At 52.2% G+C, this 19,924-nt stretch overlaps 1 protein-coding gene across 1 annotated transcript in view; it reads left to right on the plus strand.

Moving 5' to 3' along the window:
• Positions 1-19,924, plus strand: part of ARID3A (AT-rich interaction domain 3A) — a 91,310-nt gene that overhangs the window by 65,958 nt on the left and 5,428 nt on the right. Inside the window, exon 4 of the mRNA XM_073323927.1 lies at positions 10,963-11,035. Within this exon, the coding sequence (XP_073180028.1) occupies positions 10,963-11,035 (73 nt within the window). The remainder of the gene's footprint in view (positions 1-10,962; positions 11,036-19,924) is intronic.

Here is a 19,924-nt window from a genome sequence, read left to right on the forward strand (position 1 = left end):
TAGTAACAATTCCAGTAGCGGGGCAATGGAGGGGAACTTGAAAATCAGCGTAGAGGGGGGAAGACGAGCCTTCAGGAACTGAAGCATTGAAATCAGACCCGCTGGGCTGCTGTGATAATGGCATGAGTCGAAGCAGAAGTGACTGAGTGGGTGTGAAGGGGGGAGTTACTGTGCTGGGTTATCGGTCTCAAACAGCACCGGGAAGCCCCTCCACACAATCCCGTGCCTCCTAAAAACTTCAGGCCTGGTTCTCATGTACATTCAGGCCCCTGTACACTGCTCTGCAATGTGAAGTGGGTGTAACTCTGAGGCCTGGTCTGTACCGTGGGATTGGACCAGAATAACTATGTCAAGGAGGGGATAGATGTTTCTAATTTTGTCTTTTAATCAATATAGTTATCCTGGAACAAGCTCCCAGTGTGGACACGCTTCAGCTGGCATCAAAGTACCTTATATACTAGCATAGCTTATTCCCCTTCCTGTGTAGGAGGAGCTATATTGGGAAACGCACCTTTGTAACTGCTCCCAGTGTCACTAAGTTGTACCACTTTAACTGTGGTTGTATTGCTAACATAGCATCTGAGCACCCCACCCTCTTTTGTGTCTTTATCCTCATAAAGCAGCTCTCTGAGGCAGGGCAGTGCTGTTCTTCCCATTGTACAGATGTGGAACTGAGGCAGAGAGAGGCTAAGTGACTTGCCCAAGGTCATGGAGGAAGTCTGTGGCAGAGCTGGGATTTGAACCCAGCATTCCCAAATTCCAGACTGATGCCACCACCCCTGGATCATCCTTGCTCTTGGTTACTGGCTTGTAAGCCTTTGTGTCTGTGCGGTACATGGGCAAGGGAACGAACCAGGGTGTATCTGGGGAGGACTGCGCTGCAGGATGGTGCTGAGTTCAGGGAGCTGGTGCCAGCTGGAAATGCACAAACCGGGAGGGCACAGCACCAAGCCTGTGAGTCTGAGCCTCTCCTAATCTGCCTAATTGATAGAAGCCCTTTCCTAATTTATTCCCCCACCTGCGAGCCCTGAGATCCCCTGGCCCCACAATGATCCCTTTTCATGCCTCTATAGCTGTATCCGGTCTCCTAGTGTGCGACAGCTGGGGAAGGCCAGGGGTGAGGAGGGCTGTTAAAGAAATACCTCCCACCCCTTAATTCAGCTCATCGACAGCTCTGCTGTTCCCAGGAGGGGTTTCTGGTGCCCCCCTGGAGCTGCTGCAGCTGTTTGGCAATGCCTTGGTCAAGAACTGAATTCAGCTGAGGGACAGGACAGTCCCCTCCACTGCCTCTCTCTGGCTCAGGGCTCAATCCCCAGGCTGCTGAGCACCATCCCCTCCCCAACCCCTTCCCCAGGGAGTGGAGGGCGCTCAGTGCTAGACAGGACCGGTGTGTCGGGAAGGGGCAGGGGATCTGGGAATCGGCAGTGGCTGCTGGGAAATATCCCCAAGTTTCCTGGACTCTTCATTGGCTGGGGCCTAAGATTCCCCGGCTGGGTCAGGAGTTTCCCCGGAGCCATGTCTATTGCATTCCTGCTGCCACCAATAACCACACCCCATCCACTGTCCCCATCACATGCCAAATTCGGAGCCTCCTTTCCCCAGCCAGAGAAACCCAAGCTCTGTTCTCCAAATCTGTCCCCCTAATACAGGAATCCTGGGTTCCCTCCCAACATATAATCTCTGGACCCCAGTCTCCTTTGCAGCTTCTTGGGGGTTGCTGCCCTCCCCTGCCTCCCAGCTCCTTGCTGCCCTTCCCTCCCCAGCCCTGTGCCAGCGTGGCTTGCGGGGGGCGGGGGGAAGGGGGGACGGCGACTTGAAAGCAGTCTGGGCTCGCAACTGGTGTTGGTGATAAAGGCAGCTTCTGACCTTTGCCTGCATCCACTGCACAGAGGCTGGCTGAGCCTTTAACGGACTTCACAGGGAGCTGCAGGTTTTATGGCTTTCTTTTAATACCCTGGTTATCAGTGTGGTCCCACTGATCTCTTCGACAGGTCACCCTGCTCCGGCGCAGAGAGACATGCCAGGCTTCAGAAACTGTGATGTTTGCCCTCTGCACTGTTCCCTTACTTATAAAGCCCACTTAGTGAGCAGCCTTCCCTGCCAGCCAGGGGCAAATGACTCTGGGGGAGGTGGGAGTTTGTCGTTCAAAGGAGCAGCGCCCTGGCTTCAAGTCCCTGCTCTGCCACAGACTTCCCGGGGGACCTTGGGCAAGTCACTTAGCCTTCCTGTGCCTTGGTTTGCCCATCTATGCAATGGCAATAATAGTCCCACCTCCTAGCTGGGTGGTTAAAGTCTGAGAGGTGCTCAGGTACACAGGCATGGGGGGGGGGCAGATCATAGAATATCAGAGTTGGAAGGGACCTCAGGAGGTCATCTAGTCCAACCCCCTGCTCAAAGCTCTTGAACTCTTATTATTTATATTATAGTCATAAGAACGGCCACACAGAGTCGGACCAATGGTCCATCTAGCCCAGTATCCTGTCTTCTGACAGTGGCCAATGCCAGGTGCTTCAGAGGGAATGAACAGAACAGGGCAATTATTGAGCAATCCTCCTCCTGTCGTCTAGTCCCAACTTCCGGCAGTCAGAGGTTTAGGGACACCCAGAGCATGGGGCAGCATCCCTGCCATCTTGGCTAATAGCCTCTGCTGGACCTATCCTCAGTGAACTTACCAAATTATTTTTTGAAGCCAATTTTACTTCTGGCCTTCACAACATCCCCTGGCAATGAGTTCCACAGGTTGACTGTGCATTGTGTGAAGAGGTACTTCCTTATGTTCGTTTTAAACCTGCTGCCTAGTCATTTCATGAGATGACCCCTGGTTCTTGTGTTATGTGAAAGGGTAAATAACACTTCCTTATTCTCTTTCTCCAAACCCTTCATGATTTTACAGAAGCTCTGTCATATCCCCCCTCAGTCATCCCCTTGCTAAGCAGAACAGTCCCTGTTCCAGATCCCTAATCCAGATCCTTGGGAGATCCCACTATTTACGTCTTTCTATTGTGAAAACTGGACATTTATTCCTACCCTTCGTTTCCTATTGTTTCGTTACTGATCCATGAGAGGACCTTTTTATCTCAGGACAGCCTACTTTGCTTAAGAATGTGAGTCCTTGTCAAAGGCTTTCTGAAAGTCCAAGTACACAATATCCACTGCATCGTGCTTGTCCATGTGCTTGTTGACACCCTCGAGAAATACTACTTAAAAACAACGTTGCTGTTAGTTTTTGTGTCTTTTGCTAGTTACTCTTCAAATTCTTTTTTTGGCCTGGCTAATGACACTTGACCTGCCAGAGTTTATGCTGCTTTCTGTTTTCCGTAGTCGGATTAACCTTTCAATTTTTAAAGGATGCCTTTTTGCCTGTAACCGCCTTTTTTACTGTGCCCTTTAGCCATGGTGGTATTTTTTTGGTCCTCTTACTGATTTTGTTTATTTGGGGCACACATTTTGTTTGAGCCTTTATGATGGTGTTTCTAACTAGATTCCATGCAGCTTGCAGGCATTTCACCCTTGTGACTGTTCCTTTTAATTTGCATTTAGCTAGTTTCCTCATTTTTTGTGTAGTTCCCCTTTGGAAGTTAAATGCTACTGTGGTGGGGTTTTTTGGTATTTCCTCCCCTACAAGGATGTTACCTTTAATTCCATTGTGGTCGCTGTTTGTGAGCGGTTGAGCTGTATTCCCCTCGTGGGCCAGCTCCTGTGAAAAGAAAAGGAGGACTTGTAGCACCTTAGAGACTAACCCATTTATTTGAGCATGAGCTTTCGTGAGCCACAGCTCACTTCATCGGATGCATACTGTGGAAAGTACAGAAGACGTTTTTATACGCACAAACGATGGAAAAGTGCTCCACATAAGACTAAATTAAGAATTGCCTTCCCCTTTGTCGGTTCCATGACTAGCTGCTCCAAGAAGCAGTTTTCTTAATTTAACGTCTGCGTCCCATCTTGAGGTGACACGTGCTCAGTCGATATGGGGGTAGTTGAAATCCCTCGTTCTGAGTGGGTTTTGTAGCCTCTCTAACCTCCCTGAGCATTTCACAATCACCATCCTAGAGTCCCCATTGTGATGGACACACACATAGTAAGAGAGAGTCCTTGCCCCAAAGCTCGTCCAGTCTAAACAGACAGAGTGGGAGGGGAAACTGAGGAACAGAGCGGGGAAGGGACTTGGCCAAGCACACGCAGCAGGTCAGGGGCTGAGTCAAGAAAAGTAGCTAGGTCTTGTGTTTCCCAGGCTTGTGCCCTGTGTACTAGGTTGGCTATCTCTTGATTATTGAGATGATAACAGGGGCCATAGTGGTACCTAAGATAGACAGAAAACCCTGTGCCCATCCCCTCTTGTCAGTCAGGGCAGGGGAAGAGGCAGTTCCTTTGCAGACCTACTTTCGCAGACCCTGGGTTAAGACCCTTTGACCTGACAACCCACGTGGCTTCTTAAGCAGCTCCAGATGCCTCTCCAAAGAGGAATCATCCCAGGCAGCCAAGCTGGAGCTTGGGGCCCGGCATATCGGTTACACGGTTAATGTGCTAATCCGCCAAGGCGCAGTCCGCAGCCCCGCAGTACGTGCCCTGCTGAGATACCTGCTGATATTTATAGGCCTGCAGCAGGCCCCGAGGCCTCGGCTCTGCTGGCAGTTGTTCAAAATGATCATTGAGAAAAGTGAGAGGCGCCTGGCACGGCATGGGATTCGGCAAAGCCCGGGCTGCTTCGGGACTGCGTCGCCCGGCACTGTGCACCCAGCCTGTGGGTGACCGGGACATATATGTCAGCACTGCAGGGGGCCGGGGCGCTGCAGCCCCTGGATCTGCATCCTGGATGGGGTTGTGGGGGGGAAGATGCCTCTTGGGGGAGAGGAAACAACACAGGGATTCTGGGTTCTTCACCTTCCCCCTCAAAAGTTTGTTGGATCCTGATCTCCTGTGTTGGTTCCTGGTGGGGCTGCTGCTCTTCCCAGCTCCTCCCTTCCATGCCAGCTCTGGACCTGATCCTGCCAGCCCCTGGTCTGATCCTGCAAGGAGTTAATGTCCCCTGGCTGGCGCTGAGTGCCTTCCATGAGGAAGCGGAGCACCTCCCTGGGGACACTCCGGACCTTGGCGGATCAGGTCCTGTGTTTCTGCAGTTGTGTTCAAAGCTGCATGCCCATGAACGTACCCCACTGTGCTACCCTGACCGAATCTGCTGTCCTCGTGCCCTGCCAGATGTGCAGCCCACACCCCAGACCTTCTGCCGTGCAACCAGCGTAGAGTCATTAAACGTGCCTAATGGCCCTGCGCCCGCTGCCTCTCTAGATTCTCCGTATTGTTTAACGCATGTCTGTAGCGTCGAGGGCCATGTGGCACCTGACACGGAGCGCGGACACAGCCCCCACCCTGAAGAGCTAAAGTGACAGAATGGTGGAGGTGAAAAGAGAGAGAGACTGAGAAAGGGATTAACAGAATAAGGCTATTAACGGTGTAGCATACTTGTTCCTAGCTAGCAGCGGTAGTAAGCTGTTACCTAAGCTGGTCACAGGTTTTTCCATTGGAACTCTTCTGGGATTTCAACTATAAATAAACCTTTTTATGAAACGTGTGTCGGCTTTCCACACACGCACATTAAAAATGAACACCTCAGAGCCAAAATATTTCCATTTTTTTCTATTTCAATGAAAAGTCAGAACCGTCAACGAAAACAGCGGGAGAATTAGGTTCGGTTGAAATTTTCCACAGCAGCCAAGCCGTACTTTCGAAACAGTTCTGCTGTTATTCTCTGGGGGTTTCGTTTCTGTTCTGTGTCGGTTCTTAAATCATGCTCATAGCCGCCGAATCTGAGCACTTTCCCGTCATGCATTATGCGGCGTGACTCACATCTGTCACAAGTCGCTCGTTTTCTCCTCTACTCCCTTGGGAGAGAAGCGCGTGCAGTGGAGAATCTTGTTTTGGTAGGGTTGGCTTTTTTTTTTTTTTTTTTGCTATGGTTTAGGTGTCAGGAGCGCTGCCGGCTTGCAGCCTGGTTGCTGGGCAACTCAGCAAGCTCACCTGGACCTAGTGAGCGCCCTCCAAATGGTTGTGTTTCCTGACGGGGCTAGGGAGCCAGCGGTTTGCTTTGGGAGGCTGCTCAAGGCGTAATGAGCCTGCAGCTGCTCTCGCTTCCACTTCCTGCTCCAGTCCTTGCTCCCAACCCAGTTCCTGCTGCACCCCCAACCTCTCGGCTCCCAGCTCTGACTCTCGGCTCCATCCAGAACTGTGATTCCAGCTCACCCTTCAGCTTAGGCTTGACTTCTGACTCCAGTTCAGTGCGATTCCTGGATCTATGCTTGTCATCACTCCCACAATCACCAGGCGAGATCCCGTTCCACCCACTAGCTAGACTACCCATGCTCTGGGAGGCCAAAGAAATTCACCTTGCACTTGGACCAGAAGGTGGGTGGTTCTTGGCTCCTTGGGGAGTTCACTCCGTTGTCTCCCGCACAGGCGAACTCTGCCCGTGTAGAGCGTTTCCATATTGCCATTGGGGCACATGCAGAGCAGTCGTTAAAGGAGGACCTGACACGCTGGTGGGTGATGCACTGGCAGTAGGCTGATGCAGTGGTTGCTTCTCTCTCTAACTTGTGAAGCAGCCTTCGCTGTATTTCACATGCACTTGCCCTTTAATCAGTCCATTCCTCCGACGGACGTGTGGCGATAATGATTATTAATCGGATCCGCGTCGCCCATGCAAAAACTCAAACCAGCATCGGGATCCAGCTTCCAAAACGCGGTTAAGAATTTAATGTGGCCTTCAATTCTTTTCCTCCCCAGGCCGGCAAGGCCTGCTCTCATAAATCACATCTGGAATGTGCTCTGCTGTCAAACGATGGGTGTGGTCCCAGGAGAAAAGCTGGTGCGAGTATAAATTGAAGACTACATAGAGGCTGCATTAGAAGCCTTGCATAGATCTTCCTGTCACAGCTTATAAAAACATCCCCCCGTTGTATATTGCTAAGACTCCTTGCAGCATGTAATGCCCTGTACCTTGCTTCATTAATCTTGTCCGGTTTACAATAGCATTAGCGCCTTGTATTGTGTAAGGCTTGGATGTGGGGGTGGGAAGAGGGCGTCTTGCATCAAAGGATCCCTTTACAGAATGGAGGGGAAGGGGCTTCTGTCCCTAGGGTCTCATCAAGAGCGAAATTCACTGTCGTGGGAGGTGTTGGCTGTAAGATGCTTTGTAAATAAGATCAGTAGCTTCTCCAGACTGGATCCAAGTTATAAAAAGTGGGGGCTTGCGGATACTAAGAGCCCCGGTGAGCCCATTGGGATGCTCTTTGACAAAATACGGGGCACCATAACGGAGTGCTTCAGGCAAAGCAACATTCCTGTATCCTGAAGGGGCTGATGAAAACTTGTGCCAGCCAAGACAGTCCAAGTTAATACTGAACTCCTGCCTTGGGACGAGGTGAATTCTTTAATGCCAGGCCGTTTGTGTGACACATGAAAGGATAGGATAGGGGACTAGCCTGGGCCATGGGAGGCCTGGGTTCAACCTACAGGTTACCAGCAGGATTCAAACCTGGAACCTGCAGCAGTAAAAGAGAGCCGGTCTCCTGCTTGAGCTAAAGGAGTAACTCCAATAACTGGTAGTGGCAGGAGACCACTATCCACTAGCAGAGGATGCAAGACACATTCAGTTAGCGTAAGTTACAATCCCTACTGGTATTTGTATTGTGTGTAATGCCTGGAAGCACAGTCGTGAACCAGGACCCCACGGTGCTAGGTGCTATATGCAAACAGAACAAAGTGATGAGCCCTGCCCTTTATACACTAACAGAAACATGAAGTGAGATAATGGCCTTTATTGGACTAATTTCTGTTCAATAAAAGGGATTCCCTCACCCAGCTTGTCTCTCTAATATCCTGGGACCAACAGGGCAACAGTTACATTGCATTATGCACTAATAGGAACAAGTGTCCTAGGGGGTATCTTTATTGCCCCGTCTAGGTAGTTGAAGCTCTTTGGGGCGGACCCAGAGCCCAGATCTTCAATGGGAATTAGGTCCCTAAATCTCTTCGAGACTCTCTGGGCCCAGGTCATTGTGTCTTGCATGCTGTACTCAGAAGGCCAGCAACGCTTTACGAATAACAGAAAAGGATCTGGGTTCTTGCTCGGGAGATCTGGGGCTGTGGTTTTACAGTGACGTTTTCAGTCTCTGAAGGGTTCAGAGTGGGTCGGACGGAGGTGGTGGCTCAGTTTACTTTAATGTAGCAGACTTTTGGGGTTGTGTTAGAAACGGACAGAGGGGTAAAGGTCCCACCAGCTGCTTTAAGTGACTGACACTTGCTGCACGGGGAGAGGGGGAGGCGAATATTAATAGTTGAGGCATCACTCCGACACCCACGTGTTCAGCAGCTAATGAGCTTTACATGCACCGAAGATTTGCTGCGTTCCCTCTGCCGGCTCACAGGCTTCCCTTCCTGCAAACAACTGCTCAGAAACTCTTGCATAAACCCTGAAGGAAACAGCTTTGAAAGGGGATGGATCTCTGTGCTGTGTCAATGCACCCACTCCCTTGCTGGCTTTACAGCACAGTCTGCTGCGCTGTATTGTTGAAGAAAAGGAGATTCCAGTGCCCAGCTTAACAAAGGATCATCCATAATAACTAGCCTGGCTGAGTCCCTGAATGCACCCTTCTCCGTGGGACCTCATCAGGGGAGCTTTGCCATGCAAATGTCTGGAGGCTTGCTGCTGTTCTAATTGCTGCTGCTGTTAGATGTAGGGTAGTAGCGCCCAGCTGCCCCAGTCGGGGATCAGGACTCCATTGTGCAGGGAGCTGTACGTGCATCTAACATAAGATGCTTCCTGTCCCAAAGAGCTTACAGTTTGGATATGTTGATTTCTGTCCCCTGTCTTGGTAATTGGGATTGTCACATAATCATCTGGCGCATTTGCCATTAAAGAGACAAGGTGGGTGAGGGCATCCCTTTTATAGGACCAACACCTGTTGGGGAGAGAGACAAGCTTTCGAGCTCCACAGAGCTCTTCTGCGGGTGTCAGCTCACAAACCACAGAAGTCGGTCCAATAAAAGAGATTCCCTCGCCCTCTCTAATACCCTGTGACCAACAGTGCTGCATACGGTTAAAGGTGTGTGTCTGCCCAGGGCTTGCTTTGCTGACTGCACAATCTGGAACCGTTTCCAGTTAACCTACCGTCTTTCAGTCTCTTTAAAGCCGCAACGCAGCTGCAGGTCATGACATGCTTGCTGCCTATTCTTGGAGAGGAAGCGTTTCTGCTCTTCACCTAAGCCGTGCAAAGTGTGTGCGAGGAGAGCATGTTAATTACAGAGAGCAGGGGTCATGCCACGGTGCTTCAGCTGTTAATGTATATCAGCTCTGCCAGCAAGCAGCAAAATGTTAATGGCTGCCAGGGCTACTGCACCCGGTGATGTCCCACAAAGCTGTGCAGCAGAATGGCTTTCGCCTCCTTCCAAAGAAGGACTTGATTGCATATGGGACTGAGTGCTGTGGCCCCGATCCTGCTCCCATTCTTGCAGCTAAGCCCGTTCTTACGGTTGGGAATTTCAAATCCCTACGGTAGTCAGGCGCCCGACTCCTGAATTGGATTCCCGTGTTGTTTGGGCACCTAACTCCATGATGCTCCAGCCGAAGAGCCTGGCAGAACTGAAGCCCAAATGACTGCTGCCGTCCCAAGCAGACCCCAAGGCATATCAGTGCACCACACGTTCAGCCTGGCTTAGACGTCAAGCTCTGTAGGCCAGGGGCTATGCTGCCCCTCGTACATCGTCAGCCCCTAACACACAGCTGGGGATAACCACCCCCACCCCCGGCCTTGTATGAGGTTTCTGTGAGTCTCTTGGAGCGGTAACCTGCCGTTGTCAGAATGGACCAATCTGATGACGTTATCCCGGGAGCTATCTATGGTCCCCATTACGATAGCATTGTCACCCCTCCCAATCTGTACAGGCTTTATTCTCCCAGCTCTTCGGTGAAGTGGGGCATTATGGGAACCGTTAGTCCCATTTTATAGATTGTGATCTGAGGCACGGAGAAGCTAAGTGACTTGACCAAGGTCACATGGCAAGTTTGGTGGGTCTTGCCCACATGTTCAGGGTCTAATTGATCACTATATTTGAGGTCAGGAAGGAATTTTCCCCCAGGTCAAATTGGCTGAGACCCTGGGAGGGTGGGTGGGGGGGTTCGCCTTCTTCAGCAGCACGGGTCACTTGCAGGTTTAAACTCCTGTAAATGGTGGATTCTGTAACTTCAAGTCTTTAAACCATGATCTGAGGACATCAGTCACTCAGCCAGAGGTTAGGGGTCTATTTCAGGAGTGGGTGGGTGAGGTTCTGCGACCTGCGATACGCAGGAGGTCAGACCAGATGATCACAGTGGTCCCTTCTAACCTTACAGTCTGTGAGTCTTCCAAGCCATAACAACCAGCTTAACCACTGGGCCACGTGGTGGAGATGCAGGTAAAGAAGCATGTGTTCACCTGCAGTTATCTCCTCTTCCCCCTTCTAATCACCGCTCCAAACCACAGCCATGCGAATGGTTCAAAACTAGCAAGTATTGCACGCTTCAGTGTGGCCGTGCCTCGAAAGGGAGCAGCATTTATAACCCTAGTCGCTTAGCTGGAAAACCTAGAAGCTAAAGGAAACCGGGTGGGTGAGACGGCGACCTGGCTGCGTTTCAGGACTCCGCTGTGTGCAGCCTCCCCCGTTTCACCACCTCCTCTGCTCACCAGCTGACCCAGCAGTGGCGCTGATGTGTCTCTTATAATAGATGATCTGCCGTGTTTCCTACCTACTAGGCCAAGTGCCATCCAGTGTGTTTAACTTCCTCCGACACAGGGCGGGCTGGGCAGTGCAGAGCCAGGCTCTCTGGGCCCCTCCCTACGGGGGACGCTCTGACGTGTGGGTGTTTGTCATGTTCTCCCACCCCGGGTGCCTTGCGAGTGATCTCTTCTCTTCCTTCTCTGTGCACAGTTGTACGAGCTGGATGGCGATCCCAAGAGGAAAGAATTCCTGGACGACCTCTTCAGCTTTATGCAGAAGCGAGGTGAGCCCTGCTGTATTGTCCTGGCAAGCTTGCACTAATGCGCGTGTGTGGTCCCTCGCCACCTCAGGTGAGATTCAGAGCTCGATGAGCCCCAAGTTTTATTTTCTTGCTTAATATTCTTGCCTCAAGGAGAAAGCTGTCACCGGCCTAATGTTTAACGTGAACCACTCCGCGCATGGGGATCAATCCTGCTGCATTGAAATGGGTGGCACCTCTGTCCCCACTGACTGACTTTCAGTGGAGCAGGATTCGGCCCCTTGCTCGAGTGGCTTTGCTTTCTTGACTTTTCATCCTTTGGGTCTCGTTTTATCAAAGCCCTGCTTACGACTGTGCATTGCAGTTTGATAGTCTGCCATCACTGCTTCTGGGCAAGCGCCTCTCCCTTCTTAAATGGGGTTTGTTTCCTTATTTCCCACCCCGTAGTAACAGAGACCCTTGCCTGCCATGCACGGATGCAGCATCCTTCATCTGGTCACTGAGCAGCAATTTGCTTCCATTGTCTCTTCTGCCCATCTATCCCGCTGTGCATCTCTTAATATTTTTGAGTGGATGTGATGCTGCATCAGAAACTTTGCTACCAGGGTTGATAAGTGCCTGCTAAAATCCCTTTTCCTCCCTTGCAACTTTGCTCCATGGGTAGAATCCACAATTTCCAGCCGCTCCTTCAGAGCATTGATGTGCTTTTCAAACTTGCCCTTGGCTTGCAAGCAGGGAGCTGGTGCCTTCACACTGAGCAATAGCAATGAACTGAGTCAACACAGCAAAGCGACTTGGTGGCAAACGCTGTGGAGTGGACGAAAAATCCGGGCCAATTATTCTCAAAAGTGACTAGAGATTTTTTCGTGCCTCCTTTTTCAGAAGTGCTAAACTGGCCACTCTCTGAAAATCCGGTCCATTGAAGGTGTCTCAAGTCAGGCACCCCAAACTGCTCGTCACTTTTACAATATCTAGGCCTGTGACATTAAAGGGCACTGTCAAGTTAAGAATATATATATATATTTAATTCCTTTCTTTGATACAAAAACACCTTGGATGATTAAATCTGACAGAGTTTGAGCCATTCTAGCTCATTTTCGCCATTTATGCTGGTTGGTTTGTTCACTTCCTGCATTTCTTCACGTGGACAGTGGAAATAGACATGCCAGTTTCACTTTGCTTATCAGGTTTGAGTGGCTTTCTTCTCCTGGCTCCTTTTGCGGGAGCCTGGCCCTGCAGCGGTTGGCTTGTTAACCCTGCTTCCGCTGGCCTTTCATTTTGGGGTAAAAAAAAAAAATCGTGGGAACCTTTCTGCAGACCGTAAAACTTCACAGCACCACAACCCCAGCAGTTTTAGTTTTTGCCAAACCCTAAATGTGGTCCAAATTTGGCTCTGCTTCAGCAGAGTAGATCTCTGCACAGGGGCGAAAGACATGCCCATTCAGTGAGGCTACTGCAAGGCATCTGTGTCACTGAAGACTCACTTAAGCTGTAAGGACAAGATCCTCAGCCCGTATAAATTAGCTGCGTTCTGCTGACCTGACCAGTATATACTAGCTGAGGATCGGGCCCCCATAGAAACCAGTGGGGTTGCTTCTATCCTACACCAAAACAAGCAGTGACCATACATGAGCATAAGCACCCTTGAGCCCCATCTACACTGCAGAACAAGCCTTGGGGGGCGAAACTGGCCCTAGAGTAACTTCCCCACACATCCAAGCCAGAACACAGAGCAGAGCTTTAGGGTGCAGCCTTGTGGGAAGAAAATCTAGTTTTCCTCAGGACCTGAAGCCAATATTTCTGGGTTTGGGGTTGTGAGGGCCTTCCAAGACGTTTGTGTCAACATAGAACTGCTGCTGGTGCAGGAGAGAGGATCAGCAAGGATCATATGGGGAAGGGGAGGGGGATCAAGGGAAGGCTTCACGGTGAAAACAGTGCACCGGCCCATCCTGTGTGGGATGGGAAAGCCGAGCAGGATGTCTTGTGGCACATAAGGAGAGGCCTGTGTGTACAAGCTCCGAGACACATCATGAGAACGTCCCCGTCGGTGCATGTGACTCAGTGCTGAGGGGCTGGTGACTTGCACTGAAGTAACGCACGTTAGTATGCGCCGCTGGCCTCTACTGGATGGAATCTGAACTGTTAGTGTGTGTGTCTTAGGCCCCAAGCTGCTCGCAGGTTACAGAGAGTCTCCTTTAGCCCAGCCTGTGCCGCTGGAGCATGAGGATCTGAATTCTACCCTGGGTGTCACTGTGACGTGCTGCCTGGCTGTAGCATGCAGTGTAAGGATAGCCAGGAACTCACAAGTGCCCCTGGGTTTGGGATAATATCTTGCGGGGATAAGCTAGGGCAAGTGGGGGTGGAAAACAATAGACCAGCTCATGGGGGCCTGAAGTAGAACTCGAGCGTGTAAGGTTTTGGGGTCAGGGGCTGTCCTCTTGGTCCGTCTTTGTACAGCAGACTGGGACTCGTAGGTGCTCGGGTAATGCGGGGGTGAGGGAATGTTGATCCCAGCTGGTTTCAAACCTTCCCCCTTGAGAGGGATGGTTGCAGGACCGAGGCACGTTGGGTGCGAGAAGCCGAGGCACGTTGGGTGCGAGAAGCCGAGGGATGGTTGCAGGACCGAGGCACGTTGGGTGCGAGAACCCGGTCCCCATCTCACAAGCAGCAATGGGTCAGGGAGGAGATTTCCAGCCAGCCGATTCAGAGATGCAAAAATGAGTCTGCAGCTGTGTTTACAGTGGCCGAGGGGGTGGCTGTTTGCCTCGGTGGAGGGCTCAGGTTCCCAAGGAAAGCAGATGGTGGTGCTGCTTGCGTGGGGCCTTTTGTCAAGCAGGCAGCCTCTAGGAAACGGGGAGGGGGAAAGAATCGGCCAGGCGCTTTCCCGAGTTTACTCATTCCATCCTCTGGGTCCTCTCCCAGCCCCTGGCACTTACACAAACAATGTGGTCGGCAAGGTGTGGGCTCTCCTCGACTGGGGGAGGGAAGGGAGGAGCCCCGGCGAACGTGGGGCTGAAATCAACATGCTTCCAAGGCAGGAAAGGTCCCCTCCGGAGCCAAGTGGCTGGAATTCGTGGAGGATGTTGTTACTGTGCGCAGGAACCTTGGAAAGCTGTTCTCGGAAGCTAATTTCCCACAGAGAACGAGGATGCAGCCTTGAGCGTCCGAGGGAAAGCTTTTTGGGAGCATAGGTGGCCTCTAAACAACAGGGCTTGTCCATCTGACCAAGCGTCAGTTAGGAGGACAGGGTCTGATTTCATTCTATAGTAATTAATACTTGATGTAACGCTCTTCATCGGTGACTGTCAAAGCTCCTGAAAGAGCACGTTTTCCAGAGGGACCGGGGGGGAAACGGAGGCACAGAGTGGCTGTGACTTTCCAGAGGGTCACCCACAGGCCTCAGCCAAGCCAGGAACAGAACTCAGCAGTCCTGACTCCCAGCCCCGTGCCCTCACCACTCAACCGCGCTGCCTGCCGAAACCGCCGTGAGGAGGGTGCTGAAAGCAGACGGTGCAGATGTGTCGGCAGAATATAGTGGAGAACAATGCGAGGTGATGAACAGCCGGTGGGCAGGCTGAATTTATGCGGCAGGGGTTATCCTGGAGGGCAGATGGCTGGTCTGAGCATGAGCACTGAGCCTGCAGAGTAAATTCACGCCTCTTGGAATTGCCTAGCAAGGCTGCAGCTGTGAATGACAAGATAGAGACTCAACGCGAGACCTTTGTGTTTGACCCGCTTGGGTCTGCCCACACTGGGCCTTGCCCTGCTCAGAAATTACACCCAGGTCCCCGGGAAATATGTTTAGCCTCGTGGAGGTGCCAGCAGTCTCAACACAGCATTGCTTGTGCACGGTCAGCAAATAACAATTGTGCTTCATGCAACGCGTAGGACAAGCATGGCTGGGGCTGATCAATGGCAGACAGCCGCCATAAGCTGCTCCCAGCAAACAGGTGTTGACCGTCAACTCCAGTGGCAGGGGCCTCTTCCGGGTTATCCGCCCGGGGATCAAAGCGAGGGCAGGGGGGCTCAGGACTGCGGTGAGAAGATGAGGGAGACATTTCAGGCCGAGCCCCTTTTCCTTGTCGGTCTGCGACTGCTTAGGTGAACTCTTTCTGCTCTGGTGCAGTCCCTGTGGCAGGCATGAGCAGCGAATGGACAGGGCCGGATTCAAGTGTAGGGACCACAGGCCCTTGCCTAGGGCCCGGGCTCCCGGAAGCACGTGATGAGGTCCAAAATCTCAGCCTTCAAGGCACCCACCAGATCATCTAGTCTGACCTCTTGTGTAGCACCGGCCGCCAGCACCTGCCCACAGACCGAGCAATGGGAATTAGGGCAAAATATTACAGCCCCCAGGAGACTAGACTGTGAGGTGCTACAGGCAGAGGATAGGGTGTTCATGGTGCCCGAGGCCCCTGTAATGGCAGGGAAGCAGTTAAGTGAGATGTACCCCGATAATTCCAGCAAGTGACCCACACTCCCCACGCTGCAGAGGAAGGTGGAAAATCCTCAAGGTCATTGCCAGTTTGACCTGGGGAAAATTCCTTCCCAGCCCCACGTATGGGGATCAGTTCGACCCTGAGCCACGTGAGCGCCAGCCAGCCAGCCTTAACATTGCTAGCAATCTTAAGAGTTGAAAATGGCACCTGAGTGTATCTGACCCAGGGATGTCTGCCTGAGTCTGCAGACAGCCTGAACCAAGAGGTGGGAACTGTCCCATTCAGCCTTGCGCTGAGACCTGCTGCCTCGCCCAAGTAGGGGCAGGGCTATGACAGGTGTGAGGGTGGGGCCATGGGAGCTAGGGACTTGGGCTGCAGGCTGGCTGCTGTTCATGAGGGTTCAGAATAGCCTGGGGTCCTCTGAGACCCTCCCCAGTCATCAGGTTTCAGAGCCTGAGCTCCAGCCACACCCTGAACATCTACGCTGCTATTTTTAGCCCCGCGTGTCCAAGTCAGTTCACCCAGGCTCTGAGACTCGCTGCCACGGGTCTGTTTTGGCCGGGTAAACGCACCCCAGAAGCCCTCGGCTCCTGGTTAGGGCCAGAATAAGTGACCAGATTTTTAAACGAACATGGCATGTTCTTTTGAAAATCTGACCCGTAAGGTTAAAACACTGAGCTAAGTCTCAGGAGATCCAGACTTCATTTCCAGCTCTGCCAGAGTCTCCCTGTGTGACCTTGAGCAAGTCACGTAATCTTCCTTCCCCGTCTGCAAAATGAGGAGGATGAGCCTGTTCGATCTTGTCTGTCTAGACTGCAAGCTCTTTGGGGCAGGGACTGCCCCGTGCTCTGCTCTTGGTCAGTGATGGGACCCCGATCTCTTACGGCCTCACGGTGCTACCGCCGTATAAATAATCTCTGTTGCTGACAACGGCTACAACTGAACAAGGGCTCAACCGTGATCGGCACCATTTCAGTAGCTGTGGTTTAACAACACCCCCCCCCCCCCCGGCCTGTTTCCCTTCTTCCGGGTAGCGGCCATAAATTAGCAGCATCACCACAGGGTGGGGATTTTGTTTCCTGGTTTTAAAAAGGCAATAAATCAATAACGGAAGAGGTGGGAGAGGAGACATCCTCATTGGCTTCCTCCAACTTCAGACTTTGCCACCTCCCTCCCTCCCCCACCCTTTGCACCCTTCCCCTCTACAATAAACCAGAGGTCAAGACCCCCACTCCCCCACCCCGGCTTGTCTGATTGAATCATTGGCATGATTCTTCAGGCAGCTATTGATGAATGGATGTATTATAGCCCAGCCCCCTCCCTGAATATATGTGGTCCCTCTGTCTCTTTGTATAAACATCCTGTGTCCGTGCTCCCCCCTCCAGTCCCCCCCTTCCAGTCTCGGCCCCAGCTCTGCGCTAAGATGGGAGGTTCAGAATGATACTGGCTGGAACTAGGTGTTTGCTAAGTGTAGCATTAAAGCTGGTCACGTGACTTATTGCCCACGATTGTTCTATGGGTGGGGAAATTTATCCACAAACCGAGAGAGAGAGAGAGAGAGAGAGAGAGTGTGTGTTGTTTGGCTGTCATTGTGGTGGTGGTTTTTTTTCTTTGATAAATATCTGTTCACAATTGCTCAGTGGATTGTTTTTTTCCAGCTTCCGATGGGGGCCTGCCCCTGTGTTCGTAGCATGCCCCTTCAGAATTGGCTAGTTCAATCCAGGGACCACCTGAAGTTCGATTCTTAGACCGGGCTCTTCACCCTAATGTCCGAGCGCCTTCCAGTCGTGCATGCAACTGACACCCCTCCCATAGTGGCTGTGACGCGTGGGCAGTGAAGTTGGTCGTTTCGGGGGGTTTTTTTAATACACGCGTTGCTCTGTGTCGATGGTCGCGACGGCTGGTCACAGATAACACGCCTGGCGCTTGGCGTAGAAGGTGGGGAGGTTTGGGATGGGCCGTTGTTCCTGGGGCAGCTTGTGCCAGTCCGGGACCAGCCACCGCAGACGTTTAGTCTCTAGCACAGCTGGCTCGGCTGCCGGCCCGACTGGACGACGTAAGACCAGCGTCTAGTGCCAGGATGCCCTTTGGCGCACGAAGGCCCAGCCCTGCTTGCGCTGGGCTGGATTCCACCCATCATGCCAAGCTGTGAGGAGCTGGACTTAGTGCATGGAGAGACAGAGGGCTGGGCTGGGGCGGGATCCTCTCCCTGGTGCCCGTGCACCATAAGGCAGCAGCCGCGCTCCCACCCAGCTGCTGCTGCAGCCGCGGGATAACAGTGCCACCTCCTTGGGATCGGGAGTCGCTGGTTGGCCCAGGTTAGCCACATCCCAAGGACATAATCCAAACCCCAGTAATGTCACGGGCAGCTTTCCCCCCCTGACTTCCGTGGGCTTTGGATCAGGTCCCCATTCTCCTTCCCTCCCTTGCGATGAGCCGGGATACAGCCAGGCGCCAGGGAGCTAGGTTCAGTGGCATGCAGAGGTTGGGGATCCCTTGCATGGGGTCCTAGAGTCATCCCCCCCAGGCCTTTTGCTGAGGGCAGGGACCTCTGGCTGCACAGGGGCTGGGGCAGCTTCAACCCATAATGTTGGAACCACGTGGTCCATCCATTGCGGACTGTAAGCTTGATGGGCAGAGACTTGCATGCAATGTTGGCACTCAGCCCCCCCCTCCCCCTTTGCGTAGCCCTATGGGGCGAGGGGGGGAAGTCGGTCTCGGAGGCCCATCCAGCCCTAGGGCCCCAGCTGCCATTGATACACTAATGATGTGGGGTCTGCAGAGACCCCACTGTAAGCACTGGCTTGCGACCATGTGAGTCTGATCCAGATTGAGCTCACTGCACCTCCATGGTGTCGGAAGGAGGCATTGGGCTGAGGTGGGCTGCAGAGTGGGGACTGCACTCTCTAGGGGAAGCCCTTGTACTGCTTACCTGATTTCTCATATCATATGACTGAGACCGCCTTGCCCATCTCGTTACATGTGCACACACATCCTGCTGCATGGTGACCGCTCAGGGTCCCGCTGGCCTGGATCTCCCAGGGCAGGTGTGGGGGGAAACCTAGCGCCGACCTGCCTTTTCTAAGCCCTCGGAAGGCAAACCCCACGGGCCTGATCTGAAGTCCACTGGATTCACTGGAAAGGTTCCCATTGGCTTTGGATCAGACACTCTTTGCTCTGCATCGTAGGAAACTGGGGAGCCAAGGGGGTTTACAGAAAACTTTTACTTTTTTAGGGGGGGCAGAGGTTGGTTTTTTTCCCCTCAGTGGAAATGTTTCAGTTTTCCACTAAAAAATGCAAACTTCAAACCCTTCCTTCCCCCCTTTTCTTCCCCCCTCCTGCTTTCCAGTGACAAATGGGAGAGGAGAAAGCCTGGGGAAGGGACACATTGACAAAACGACACAGGTTTGGCTTTAAAAGCTAAAAACAAATTGTGGAAACCTGGAACATTCCAAACCGAATGAAAATTTGGTGAAAAATCTTGTTCACATTTTCTGGAGGGAGGGGGCTCCCCCGAGACTTTTTAGGGCTGTTTTTCATTGAACATTGTTTTTGAAAGGAAAACGACCAAATGTAAAAACGACCTTCTTAGACAGTCAGCTCTATGGCAGGGCCCTCCCTTCTATGTTGTGAGGCTCACCAGACACATTATTATTAGTATAACCGTAGTACCCAGAAGCTGCAGTCCTAGTCCAGAGCTGCATTGCGCTAGGCGCTGTACAAACACACCACAAAGCGCCAGCCCCTCTCAAAAGAATTTACAATCTACTTAGAAGAAAGAAATGGATGAAGCTGGGGTGGGGAGAGCACAAGAGAACAGTGAGATATCCTAATCTATTCCCTATAATGGTCTGCATCCAGTTTTTATAATAGACACGTCCTTAAAGTATCCTTGGACTCACCCTGATCCCAGGATCTTTATCAGGAATGAAACTGACTCTCCTGCAGTTTTCGGCCTCTCAGGGCACTGGGGGCTGGGAAGGTGGGGGACCCTCTGTAGCCCTGTTCAGGAGAGTGAGACTCTCGGGGAAAGTTTGGGGCTCAAGCCTGGTTAGCCCCAAGTCTCCACCTTGGAGTGTGACCGCAGATTTGAAGGTATTGGCCCATTGGCCACCTCCAGCCCTGCTCAGAGCGGGGTGTCAGCTGTGATCCCTTGAGGGTTTTTAAATCCAGCTCAGCAGAGTAGACGGGACCTTCCTGTCTGTTGCACAACAGTTTGGTGTCTCGTGCTCTGGGATGGTGGCGTCTGTCTCTTCCGCTCTCTGAGTAATGCCCTCGTCCTCTTAAAAGCCCCATTGCTGGGCTTTGGTTGCTAGCGCCACCTGCTGGACACGACCGAGCCGGTGTCCTTAAGCTCCTCTCCCTGCACTGGATGTGCAGAGGAGCTGCTGACGTCTTAGGGCGAGGATCTGGGGAGAGTGACGTGCATCTGACGCTAATGCAAAGACAGAGCAGTGGAAAACGGCCAGAGTATCCT

The sequence above is a fragment of the Lepidochelys kempii genome, chromosome 25, assembly GCF_965140265.1.
Source record: "Lepidochelys kempii isolate rLepKem1 chromosome 25, rLepKem1.hap2, whole genome shotgun sequence".
Lineage (NCBI taxonomy): Eukaryota > Metazoa > Chordata > Testudines > Cheloniidae > Lepidochelys > Lepidochelys kempii.